Genomic DNA, 13312 nt, shown 5'->3' on the forward strand with positions numbered 1-13312 from the left:
CTGTCGGGATCCCGGCGCACAGTATACCGGCGCCGGGATCCCGACAACCGGCATACCGACACTTATTCTCCCTCGTGGGGGTCCACGACCCCCCTGGATGGAGAATAAAATAGTGTGGCGCGCTTAGCGTGCGACCGTGCCCGTAGCGTGGCGAGTGCACGGTCGGGCTCCCGGCGCTGGTATGCTGGTCGCCGGGAGCCTGACCGCCGGCCAGCCGTAGTGAACCCCTCAGAAACTGCTCTGAATTATGTAGTAGCAATTCTGCTAACCTTTCGGTCGCACTTCTGCTAAGCTAAGATTCACTCCCAGAGGGTGGCGGCCTAGCGTGTGCAATGCTGCTAGAAGTAGCTAGCGAGCGAGCAACTCGGAATGAGGGCCATAGGAGTATGATAATAGCCGAGTACTACATATAGGAAGGTGCAGGAAACTGGATATAGTGCAACAAACAGTTTATAATCATTCTCATTCTTTATACACTTCTATTATTTATTTATTTATTTTTACAATATCTCGCATTATAATAAGGATAATACACTTGCAGATTTTAAGAACTAATTGATAAAACTACAAAAGTTTTAACAGTGATTTGTTGAGTCCTAAATGCTCCACTCACCCCTTGAACTCATATGGGGGGGAGGCGGGTCTATTTACTAAGCCGTGGATGGAGATAAAGTACTATCATTGTTATCATTATTCCTATTCTGGTCACCAAGTATCAGCGGTAACATTTGCTGGGTCTTCCTGACACTTGCAGTTTTTGGTTACAATGAACAAACACTTCGGGTAAAAAGCCCCAACCCTGGATTTCCCCAAATTTCTCATCCATCACGTTTCCTTCCCTAATGCTCTGGGGTTGGGGATATATATATATATTTCTCTGCCCGTCAGTGTCACACACAGGAGACAGCAGCTATACAGTCATGAAGGTACGTTATCCGCCATCTTTATTCTCTGTAATCATCTTCTTCTGACATGTAACTCAGCCGGCTCTGGCCTTATCTCTAGATCCTCATCGTCTTTGCGCTGTGCCATATTCACCATATCACCGGGAGCCCAGCCAATGGCCTATCCGGGGAACCACTGAAACAACTGGGTAAGATCAGTAATGTGATGCTTGTTTATCAGATCCTTTAGCATGGAGTATACTGGTTACATTGTGACATCTTTGCAGCTGAACTAAACCATATAAATCAGCGCGTCTATTTTAAAACACTTGTAGACGTGACTCAGAACCGCACTCAGCTCCAATGTTCATGGAGATTAGTGATTCTTCACTACTGTGTGTGCACCAAAATGCCAAAGTACTCCCACAGCTCATGCATTACACTGAGTGTCCACACAAGGGCGCTGTTGTGATTGAGACACAGGGAAACGTCTGGGAAAAGTGCTGAGTGGGATCCACTGTTCCTTACAGAATATTGTGTGATAAATGATAATGAGGACGCTGTTTACTGATGAACTGTTTTACACGGGGGCAATGAGGTAAAATTATATGTTGGAGCAAACACTTGCCCATATTTATCAATGAGTGATACATTTCACTGTAAGTGATAAATTGCACCAGCCAATCAGCTCCTTACTGCCATGTTACAGACTGTGTATGAAAAATGATAGGAGCGAATTGGCTGGTGAAATGTATCACTCACAGTGAAAATTAGCACTCATTGATAAATAAGGGCAATTGTGACTTATTGATTAAAGTGGTGCTAGTTGGAGTTTTACAGAAATACTCCAGCACTCGGCAGCATGCAGTGAGCAATGCCTGATTAACTCAACCAGAGCTGGACTGACATTGAAGAATATACAGTTTATTATCTGCTACAATAAATAAAAATATATATTTTTGGTTTAATCCCACTGTATTCTTTAAGGGCCTTACATATTGATCGATCTGCCGCCAAGTTGCCCGATGGCAGATACGTCAGACGGGTGACACGGCTCCATAGAAGTGCAGGCAAATATGGATGAGATAGTCCATATTGGCCTGCATGCACAGGCGACGGGGCACCAGCGATGAACGAGCGCGGGGCCGCACATCGTTCATCGCTGGTGCCTCCACACTCAAAGATATGAACGGTATCTCATTCATTAATGAACAAGATCGTTCATATCTTTGAATATTATCACCCAGTTTGTAGGGCCTATTACTCTGCAATGTTCTACCAGTCAGCGCTCTCAGATACAGTATCTTCCTATAAATACGGGTGATAATCCGTGTATAAGGGCTCAGTCATTCTCTTCAGCTTAGCAGGGCTCATTTACTAAAATGTACTTAATACTGCGAATCTTTCGTTTGCATTTCTGCTATGCTAAGATTCACTCCCAGTAGGCGGCGACTTAGCGTGTGCAATGCTGCTAAAAGCAGCTTGCGAGCGAACAACTCGGAATGAGGGCCCATGTGCACTGCAGGGGGGGGGCAGATATAACATGTGCAGAGAGAGTTAGATTTGGGTGTTTTTTTTTGTTTCTGTGCAGGGTAAATACTGGCTGCTTTATTTTTACACTGCAATTTAGATTTCAGTTTGAATACACCCCACCCAAATCTAACTCTCTCTGCACATGTTATATGTGCCCCACCTGCAGTGCACATGGTTTTGCCCAACTGCTAACAAAGTTGCTGCTGCATTAATTGCGGAGTATGTGTAAAGGACATTATGTGTATAAGGGCATTAATAATGTGCGGAGTGTGGGTAAGAGACATTATGTGTATATGGGTATTAATAAAGGTTGGCTGTGTAAGGGGCATTATTGTGTGGTATTGTGTGTATAAAGGCATTACTAATGTGTGGCATATGTGTCTAAGGTGCACTACTGGGTGGTGTAATGTATAGAGAGGGCACTACTGTGTGGTCTAATGTGGTTAAAGAGCAACATGGTGTGGTGTAATGTGAATAAGGGGCAATTCAGTGTGATGTAATGTGAATAAGGGGCTCTAGTGTGAGGAGTACTGTATATAAGGTAAAGTGGTACTACTGTGTGATGTAATGTGAATAAGGCACATTATCACATGATATAATGTGAATAAAGTTGCAGTACTGTGTGGCGTAATTTGAATTGGGGGTACTATTGTGTGGCCATGCCCCTTCCCAGCAAGAACATGCCCCTTTTTGGTCTGCCCACCGAATGTGCGCACTGTTCCTGTTTAGAATATAAGAGGTAGGAACACCAAAATGAGGACTGCTATGGGTGAGGGGTGATGGTGCTGGGAAAGGGGTGCAGGGTCAGAGGCGGAACTAGCGGCGGTGCTAGGGGGCACCAGCCAAAATCTTACATGGGTCATCATATTGGTTAGGGCCGGCTCTGTCTATACTTGTTCATATCACCTCACTCACAATCCCTCATTAAGCTCTATAAGGGGGGAGCTGCAGATCCAATAAGCGCGCTGTTACAACAAAGCGATTATCCGCCCGGTTTGCATCCACTTAGTGAGATCTCTCTATTGTCGGACTGAATGTGCAGCTCATGAGATGTGACATCCGGATCTGACCGCGTGCAGGATAGATTGCAGACGTTTATCGCCTGACGATCCAGCGTCACTCCTGTGTACACACTATGCAATTATTCAGCCCGATGACAGTATAATCACTGGAATTTACACACATGCCCCTAATTACCCCCCTGCCGCATCACTAGGTACACGCCCACATTCTGAGATTTGGACTTGCCCCCAGGACATCAGCTTGCCCCTAGTTCTGTGAGGCTTCGGGTACTGGAAATGCGCATAGTGAAAGTTATACAGTCTGACCTCTGACCTCTGACCAGTTTAGCTCCACCCACTGTATTCATGGTAACAGTTTTCTCTTACAATAGTAACTCTGTTATCCTCGTTTCAATGACGGGTGTGAGTGACAAGACATCGGGTGTTTCAGTATTATTACCTCGCTTACTAGGGAGAGATGTATCAAGCAGTGCAAAGAGCGGATCAGCGGAGAGGTTGCCCATAGCAACCATAAAGCTTTGAGGTAGTATTTATCCAGTACATTGTATAAAATTATAGGTAGGAGTCGGTTGCTACGGGCAACATTCATTCCCATTGCTCTTCTAAGTCCGGTGGTCAACGCCACTATGTCCTAATATACCCCTCACTGCCTTCTGCTCACTGCTGTGATCACATGGCGCACATTTGCTGTAACCCATGGCAACTAATCAGATATGACCTTTCATTTTCAAGACTGGAATGTGATTGGTTGCTGTGGTTTATGGCAAAGTTATGTATCATTAAATCATTATCACATGAGGCCTGGAGCTCAGAAATGATCTACTGCATACGTATAATAACCATTCATTATAATAAGGAGTAATTATGATCACTGATTATATGAATTATAACAACTATTAATGATAAAACACTTCATTATAATAATCACTCACTGTAATAAGCCTTTATTCTGCTCCAGCGGCCGCCTGCCACTTCTCTCATACAGTAACATGCACATAAGGGCTCATCCCCACCTATTACCTATAATGTCCGCAACGTGCGATCATCAGCTCCACCCGACGCATTTCACTCCTCACCTCATGCATTTCACTCAGTGATTTCCATTCACAGACATTGTATTTATTCCTTCTCTCATTCCGGATGTCGTCAGTGATTCATTGATTTGTTCCAGCTCCCCAGCACAAGACTGAGGTGGACGGGATCCCCAAGGACTGTCAGGAGATCTGGGATAGGAACCATCACACCAGCGATGTCTATATCATATACCCACAAGGAGCACAGCGCCCTCTGCCTGTGTACTGTGACATGACAACTAACGGGACACCCTGGACGGTGAGAAGGGAAATTGGGGTTTATTCACAAATAAAGTAATGGGATAACCTTTGTGGGTGACCATCTGGCTACTCAGTTTCTGAAATTCACTCTAATATCTACTAAATATCAAAAACAATAATTTGCAATATAGAGGTATACTGGCTGTGTGAGGGTATATAGAGGTAAACTGGCTGTGTGAGGGTATATAGAGGTATACTGGCTGTGTGAGGGTATATAGAGGTATACTGGCTGTATGGGGTTTTATAGAGGTATACCGGCTGTATGGGGGTATATAGAGGTATACTGGCTGTATAGAGGTATACTGGTTGTGTGGCTGTATAGAGGTATACTGGTTGTGTGGGAGTAAATAGAGGTCTGCTGGCTGTGTGAGGGTATATAGAGGTATACTGGCTGTGTGAGGGTATATAGAGGTATACTGGCTGTGTGAGGGTATATAGAGGTATACTGGTTGTGTGGGAGTAAATAGAGGTCTGCTGGCTGTGTGAGGGTATATAGAGGTATACTGGCTGTGTGAGGGTATATAGAGGTATACTGGCTGTGTGAGGGTATATAGAGGTATACTGGTTGTGTGGGAGTAAATAGAGGGTTGCTGGCTGTGTGAGGGTATATAGAGGTATACTGGCTTTGTGAGGGTATATAGAGGTATACTGGTTGTGTGGGAGTAAATAGAGGTTTGCTGGCTGTGTGAGGGTATATAGAGGTATACTGGCTTTGTGAGGGTATATAGAGGTATACTGGTTGTGTGGGAGTAAATAGAGGTTTGCTGGCTGTGTGAGGGTATATAGAGGTATACTGGCTGTGTGAGGGTATGTAGAGGTATACTGGCTGTGTGAGGGTATATAGAGGAATACTGGCTGTGTGAGGGTATATAGAGGTATACTGGCTGTGTGAGGGCATATAGAGGTATACTGGCTGTGTGGGGGTATATAGCGGTATACTGGCTGTGTGGGGGTATATAGAGGTATACTGGCTGTGTGAGGGTATATAGAGGTATACTGGCTGTGTGAGGGTATATAGAGGTATACTGGCTGTGTGAGGGTATATAGAGGTATACTGGCTGTGTGAGGGTATATAGAGGTATACTGGATGTGTGGGGTATATAGAGGTATACTGGCTGTGTGAGGGTATATAGAGCTATACTGGCTGTGTGAGGGTATATAGAGGTATACTGGCTGTGTGAGGATATATAGAGGTATACTGGCTGTGTGAGGGTATATAGAGGTATACTGGCTGTGTGAGGGTATATAGAGGTATACTGGCTGTGTGAGGGTATATAGAGGTATACTGGCTGTGTGAGGGTATATAGAGGTATACTGGCTGTGTGAGGGTATATAGAGGTATACTGGCTGTGTGGGGGTATATAGAGGTATACTGGCTGTGTGGGGGTATATAGAGGTATACTGGCTGTGTGGTGGTATATAGAGGTATACTGGCTGTGTGGGGGCATATAGAGGTATACTGGCTGTGTGAGGGTATATGGAGGTATACTGGCTGTGTGGGGGTATATAGAGGTATACTGGCTGTGTGAGGGTATATAGAGGTATACTGGCTGTGTGAGGGTATATAGAGGTATACTGGCTGTGTGAGGGGTATAATAAGAATTTACTTACCGATAATTCTATTTCTCGGAGTCCGTAGTGGATGCTGGGGTTCCTGAAAGGACCATGGGGAATAGCGGCTCCGCAGGAGACAGGGCACAAAAAAGTAAAGCTTTACTAGGTCAGGTGGTGTGCACTGGCTCCTCCCCCTATGACCCTCCTCCAGACTCCAGTTAGGTACTGTGCCCGGACGAGCATACACAATAAGGGAGGCATTTTGAATCCCGGGTAAGACTCATACCAGCCACACCAATCACACCGTACAACTTGTGATCTAAACCCAGTTAACAGTATGACAACAGAAAGGGCCTCTTAAAGATGGCTCCTTAACAATAACCCGAATTAGTTAACAATAACTATGTACAAGTATTGCAGATAATCCGCACTTGGGATGGGCGCCCAGCATCCACTACGGACTCCGAGAAATAGAATTATCGGTAAGTAAATTCTTATTTTCTCTATCGTCCTAAGTGGATGCTGGGGTTCCTGAAAGGACCATGGGGATTATACCAAAGCTCCCAAACGGGCGGGAGAGTGCGGATGACTCTGCAGCACCGAATGAGAGAACTCCAGGTCCTCCTTTGCCAGGGTATCAAATTTGTAAAATTTTACAAACGTGTTCTCCCCCGACCACGTAGCTGCTCGGCAGAGTTGTAATGCCGAGACCCCTCGGGCAGCCGCCCAAGATGAGCCCACCTTCCTTGTGGAGTGGGCTTTTACAGTTTTAGGCTGTGGCAGGCCTGCCACAGAATGTGCAAGTTGAATTGTGTTACAAATCCAACGAGCAATCGACTGCTTAGAAGCAGGTGCGCCCAACTTGTTGGGTGCATACAATATAAACAGCGAGTCAGATTTTCTGACTCCAGCCGTCCTTGCAATGTATATTTTTAAGGCTCTGACAACGTCCAACAACTTGGAGTCCTCCAAGTCGCTAGTGGCCGCAGGCACCACAATAGGTTGGTTCAGATGAAATGCTGATACCACTTTAGGGAGAAAATGCGGACGAGTCCGCAGTTCTGCCCTATCCGAATGGAAGATTAGATAAGGACTTTTATAAGATAAAGCCGCCAATTCAGATACTCTCCTGGCAGAGGCCAGGGCTAGTAACATAGTCACTTTCAATGTGAGATATTTCAAATCCACCTTTTTCAATGGTTCAAACCAATGGGATTTGAGGAAATCTAAAACTACATTTAGATCCCACGGTGCCACCGGAGGCACCACAGGAGGCTGTATATGCAGTACTCCCTTGACAAAAGTCTGGACCTCAGGGACAGAGGCCAATTCTTTTTGGAAGAATATTGACAGGGCCGAAATTTGAACCTTAATGGATCCCAATTTGAGACCCATAGATAATCCTGATTGCAGGAAATGTAGGAAACGACCCAGTTGGAATTCCTCCGTCGGAACCCTCCGATCCTCGCACCACGCTACATATTTTCGCCAAATGCGGTGATAATGTTTCACGGTGACTTCCTTCCGTGCCTTAACCAAGGTAGGAATGACTTCTTCTGGAATGCCTTTCCCTTTTAGGATCTGGCGTTCAACCGCCATGCCGTCAAACGCAGCCGCGGTAAGTCTTGAAAAAGACAGGGACCCTGCTGTAGCAGGTCCCTTCTCAGAGGTAGAGGCCACGGTTCGTCCGTGAGCATCTCTTGAAGTTCCGGATACCAAGTCCTTCTCGGCCAATCCGGAACCACTAGTATTGTTCTTACTCTTCTTTGCCGTATGATCTTCAATACCTTTGGTATGAGCGGCAGAGGAGGAAACACATACACTGACTGGTACACCCAAGGAGTTACCAGTGCGTCCACAGCTATTGCCTGTGGATCTCTTGACCTGGCGCAATATTTGTCCAGTTTCTTGTTGAGGCGAGACGCCATCATGTCTACAATTGGTCTTTCCCAACGGTCTATTAACATGTTGAAGACTTCTGGATGTAGACCCCACTCTCCCGGATGAAGATCGTGTCTGCTGAGGAAGTCTGCTTCCCAGTTGTCCACGCCCGGGATGAACACTGCTGACAGTGCTATCACGTGATTCTCCGCCCAGCGAAGAATCTTGGCAGCTTCTGCCATTGCACTCCTGCTTCTTGTGCCGCCCTGCCTGTTTACATGGGCGACCGCCGTGATGTTGTCCGACTGAATCAACACCGGCTTTCCTTGCAGGAGAAGTTCCGCCTGGCTTAGAGCATTGTAGATTGCTCTTAGTTCCAGAATGTTTATGTGAAGAGACTTTTCCAGACTCGTCCATACTCCCTGGAAGTTTCTTCCTTGTGTGACTGCTCCCCAGCCTCTCAGGCTGGCGTCCGTGGTCACCAGGATCCAATCCTGAATGCCGAATCTGCGGCCTTCTAATAGGTGAGCCTTCTGCAACCACCACAGAAGTGACACCCTTGTCTTTGGTGACAGGGTTATTCGCAGGTGCATCTGCAGATGCGACCCTGACCATTTGTCCAACAGATCCCTTTGGAATATTCTTGCATGGAATCTGCCGAATGGAATTGCTTCGTAAGAAGCCACCATTTTTCCCAGGACTCTTGTGCATTGATGTACTGACACTTTTCCTGGTTTTAGGAGGTTCCTGACCAGATCGGATAACTCCTTGGCTTTTTCCTCTGGAAGGAAAACCTTTTTCTGAACCGTGTCCAGAATCATTCCTAGGAACAGCAGACGAGTTGTCGGGATTAAATGGGATTTTGGAATATTCAGAATCCACCCGTGTTGTCTTAGCACCTCTTGAGATAGTGCTAAAGCTGTCTCCAGCTGTTCTCTGGACCTTGCCCTTATTAGGAGATCGTCCAAGTATGGGATAACTAATACGCCTTTTCTTCGAAGAAGAATCATCATCTCGGCCATTACCTTGGTAAAGACCCGAGGCGCCGTGGACAATCCGAACGGCAGCGTCTGAAACTGATAGTGACAGTTTTGAACAATGAACCTGAGGTACCCCTGGTGTGCGGGGTAAATCGGAACGTGTAGATACGCATCCTTGATGTCCAAGGATACCATAAAGTCCCCTTCTTCCAGGTTCGCTATCACTGCTCTGAGTGACTCCATCTTGAACTTGAACTTTTTTATGTAGAGGTTCAAGGACTTCAGATTTAGAATAGGCCTTACCGAGCCATCCGGCTTCGGTACCACAATAGAGTGGAATAATACCCCTTTCCTTGTTGTAATAGGGGTACTTTGACTATCACCTGCTGAGCGTACAGCTTGTGAATGGCTTCCAACACCCTCTCCCTTTCGGAAGAGACGGTTGGTAAGGCAGACTTCAGGAAACGATGAGGAGGATCCGTCTCTAATTCCAACCTGTACCCCTGAGATATTATCTGCAGGATCCAGGGGTCTACCTGCGAGTGAGCCCACTGCGCGCTGTAATTTTTGAGACGGCCCCCCACTGTCCCCGAGTCCGCTTGAGAGGCCCCAGCGTCATGCTGAGGTTTTTGCAGGAGCCGGGGAGGGCTTCTGTTCCTGGGAAGGAGCTGCCTGTTGGTGTCTCTTCCCTCTTCCTCTGCCTCGTGGCAGGTACGACAAGCCCTTTGCTCTCTTATTTTTGTAGGAGCGAAAAGGCTGCGGTTGAAAGGTCGGTGCCTTTCTCTGTTGGGGAGTGACTTGAGGTAAAAAAGTGGATTTCCCGGCAGTAGCCGTGGCCACCAAGTCTGATAGACCAACTCCAAATAACTCCTCCCCTTTATACGGCAAAACCTCCATGTGACGTTTTGAATCCGCATCGCCTGTCCACTGTCGTGTCCATAAGGCTCTTCTGGCTGAAATGGACATAGCACTCACCCGAGATGCCAGTGTGCAAATATCCCTCTGTGCATCACGCATATAGATAAATGCATCCTTTATTTGTTCTAACGACAGTAAAACATTGTCCCTATCTAGGGTATCAATATTTTCAATCAGGGATTCTGACCAAACTACTCCAGCACTGCACATCCAGGCAGTTGCTATAGCTGGTCGTAGTATAACACCTGCATGTGTGTATATATTCTTTTGAATAACTTCCATCTTTCTATCTGATGGATCCTTAAGTGCGGCCGTCTCAGGAGAGGGTAACGCCACTTGTTTGGATAAGCGTGTGAGCGCCTTGTCCACCTTAGGGGGTGTTTCCCAGCGCGCCCTAACCTCTGGCGGGAAAGGGTATAATGCCAATAACTTTTTTGAAATTATCAACTTTTTATCAGGAGCAACCCACGCTTCATCACACACGTCATTTAATTCTTCTGATTCAGGAAAAACTGTTTGTAGTTTTTTCACACCATACATAATACCCTGTTTTACGGTATCTGTAGTATCAGCTAAATGTAACGTCTCCTTCATTGCCAAAATCATATAACGTGTGGCCCTACTGGAAAATACGTTTGAATTTCTACCGTCGTCACTGGAATCAGTGCCCGTGTCTGGGTCTGTGTCGACCGACTGAGGCAAAGGGCGTTTTACAGCCCCTGACGGTGTTTGAGGCGCCTGGACAGGCATTAATTGATTGTCCGGCCGCCTCATGTCCTCAACTGTTTAAGGGAAGATAAACCATCACGTAATTCCACAAATAAAGGCATCCATTCTGGTGTCGACCCCCTGGGGGGTGACATCTGCATATTTGGCAATTGCTCCGCCTCCACACCAATATCGTCCTCATACATGTCGACACCACGTACCGACACACACCGCAAACTCACAGGGAATGCTCTAATGAAGACAGGACCCACTAGCCCTTTTGGGGAGACAGAGGGAGAGTCTGCCAGCACACACCACAAAGCGCTATATATACAAGGGATATCCTTATATTAAGTGCTCCCTTATAGCTGCTTTAATATATATATATATAGCCATTAATGTGCCCCCCCTCTCTGTTTTACCCTGTTTCTGTAGTGCAGTGCAGGGGAGAGACCTGGGAGCCGTTCTGACCAGCGGAGCTGTGACAGAAAATGGCGCCGTGTGCTGAGGAGATAGGCCCCGCCCCTTTTTCGGCGGGTTCTTCTCCCGCTATTTTTCCAGTCAGGCAGGGGTTAAATATCTCCATATAGCCCCTATGGGCTATATGTGAGGTATTTTTAGCCTTGTATAAGGTTTATATTTGCCTCTCAGAGCGCCCCCCCCCAGCGCTCTGCACCCTCAGTGACTGCCCAGTGAAGTGTGCTGAGAGGAAAATGGCGCACAGCTGCAGTGCTGTGCGCTACCTTATGAAGACTGAGGAGTCTTCAGCCGCCGGTTTCCGGACCTCTTCACGCTTCAGCATCTGCAAGGGGGTCGGCGGCGCGGCTCCGGGACCGGACTCCACGGCTGGGCCTGTGTTCGATCCCTCTGGAGCTAATGGTGTCCAGTAGCCAAGCAGCAAATCCACTCTGCATGCAGGTGAGTTTACTACTTTCCCCCTAAGTCCCACGTTGCAGTGATCCTGTTGCCAGCAGGACTCACTGTAAAGAAAAAAACCTAAACTAAACTTTCTCTAAGCAGCTCTTTAGGAGAGCCACCTAGATTGCACCCTTCTCGTTCGGGCACAAAATCTAACTGGAGTCTGGAGGAGGGTCATAGGGGGAGGAGCCAGTGCACACCACCTGACCTAGTAAAGCTTTACTTTTTTGTGCCCTGTCTCCTGCGGAGCCGCTATTCCCCATGGTCCTTTCAGGAACCCCAGCATCCACTTAGGACGATAGAGAAATAGAGGTATACTGGCTGTGTGGGGGTATATAGAGGTATACTGGCTGTGTGAGGGTATATAGAGGTATACTGTCTGTGTGAGGGTATATAGAGATATACTGGCTGTGTGAGGGTATATAGAGATATACTGGCTGTGTGGGGGCATATAGACTCTGAGGTATACTGGCTGTGTGAGGGTATATGGAGGTAAACCATACTTTCCGACTTTTTGGCTGCTCTCTCCGGGAGAGAGCAGCCAGGTCGGTGTGGCAGGGGGTCCGGCTGCGCTGTAAGTGCAGAGGGGGGCGGGCCGGAGGCGTGACGTAGGTGGACCGGGGGCGTGACTACGGGATCGTCCCGTGTAAGCCCCGCCCCCCGCTGTGTAATGCTGCTATTGCAGGCATTATACAGCAGGGGGCGTGGCTATGATGACGCGTTTCAACAAGAATCGCGTCATCGCCTGCCCAGACCGCCCACTTTACTCGCTAAGTGGGCGCCCGGGCAGAGGGGGACCCCTGTGACCGGGAGACTTGCCTGCTCTTCCGGGGGGCCGGGAGGGTCACCCGATTTTCGGGAGCCTCCCGGCCATTCCGGGAGAGTAGGCAAGTCTGAGGTAAACTTGCTGTGTGGGGGTATATAGAGGTATACTGGCTGTGTGGGGGTATATAGAGGTATACTGGCTGTGTGGGGGTATATAGAGTTATACTGGCTGTGTGAGGGTATATAGAGGTATACTGGCTGTGTGAGGGTATATAGAGGTATACTGGCTGTGTGAGGGTATATAGAGGTATACTGGCTGTGTGGGGGTATATAGAGGTATACTGGCTGTGTGAGGGTATATAGAGGTATACTGGCAGTGTGGGGGTATATAGAGGTATACTGGCTGTGTGAGGGTATACAGAGGTATACTGGCTGTGTGAGGGTATACAGAGGTATACTGGCTGTGTGAGGGTATATAGAGGTATACTGGCTGTGTGAGGGTATATAGAGGTATACTGGCTGTGTGGGGGTATATAGAGGTATACTGGCTGTGTGAGGGTATATAGAGGTATACTGGCTGTATGAGGGTATATAGAGGTATACTGGCTGTGTGAGGGTATATAGAGGTATACTGGCTGTGTGAGGGTATATAGAGGTATACTGGCTGTGTGGGGGTACATAGAGTTATACTGGCTGTGTGGGGGTATATAGAGGTATACTGGCTGTGTGGGGGTATATAGAGGTATACTGGCTGTGTGGGGGTATATAGAGGTATACTGGCTGTGTGAGAGTATATAGAGGTATACTGGCTGTGT

The 13312-nt window shown here is 47.3% G+C and overlaps 1 protein-coding gene across 1 annotated transcript in view; it reads left to right on the forward strand.

The window, feature by feature from the left end:
• The first annotated feature begins 840 nt into the window (after window positions 1–840).
• The window catches only part of LOC134943915 (microfibril-associated glycoprotein 4-like), a 56274-nt gene continuing 43802 nt past the window's right edge, over window positions 841–13312 (forward strand). Inside the window, exons 1-3 of the mRNA XM_063932481.1 lie at window positions 841–926; window positions 1006–1093; window positions 4611–4771. Of these exons, the coding sequence (XP_063788551.1) occupies window positions 843–926; window positions 1006–1093; window positions 4611–4771 (333 nt within the window). The 5' untranslated portion in view covers window positions 841–842. The remainder of the gene's footprint in view (window positions 927–1005; window positions 1094–4610; window positions 4772–13312) is intronic.

The sequence above is a fragment of the Pseudophryne corroboree genome, chromosome 7 (genome assembly GCF_028390025.1).
Source record: "Pseudophryne corroboree isolate aPseCor3 chromosome 7, aPseCor3.hap2, whole genome shotgun sequence".
NCBI lineage: Eukaryota > Metazoa > Chordata > Amphibia > Anura > Myobatrachidae > Pseudophryne > Pseudophryne corroboree.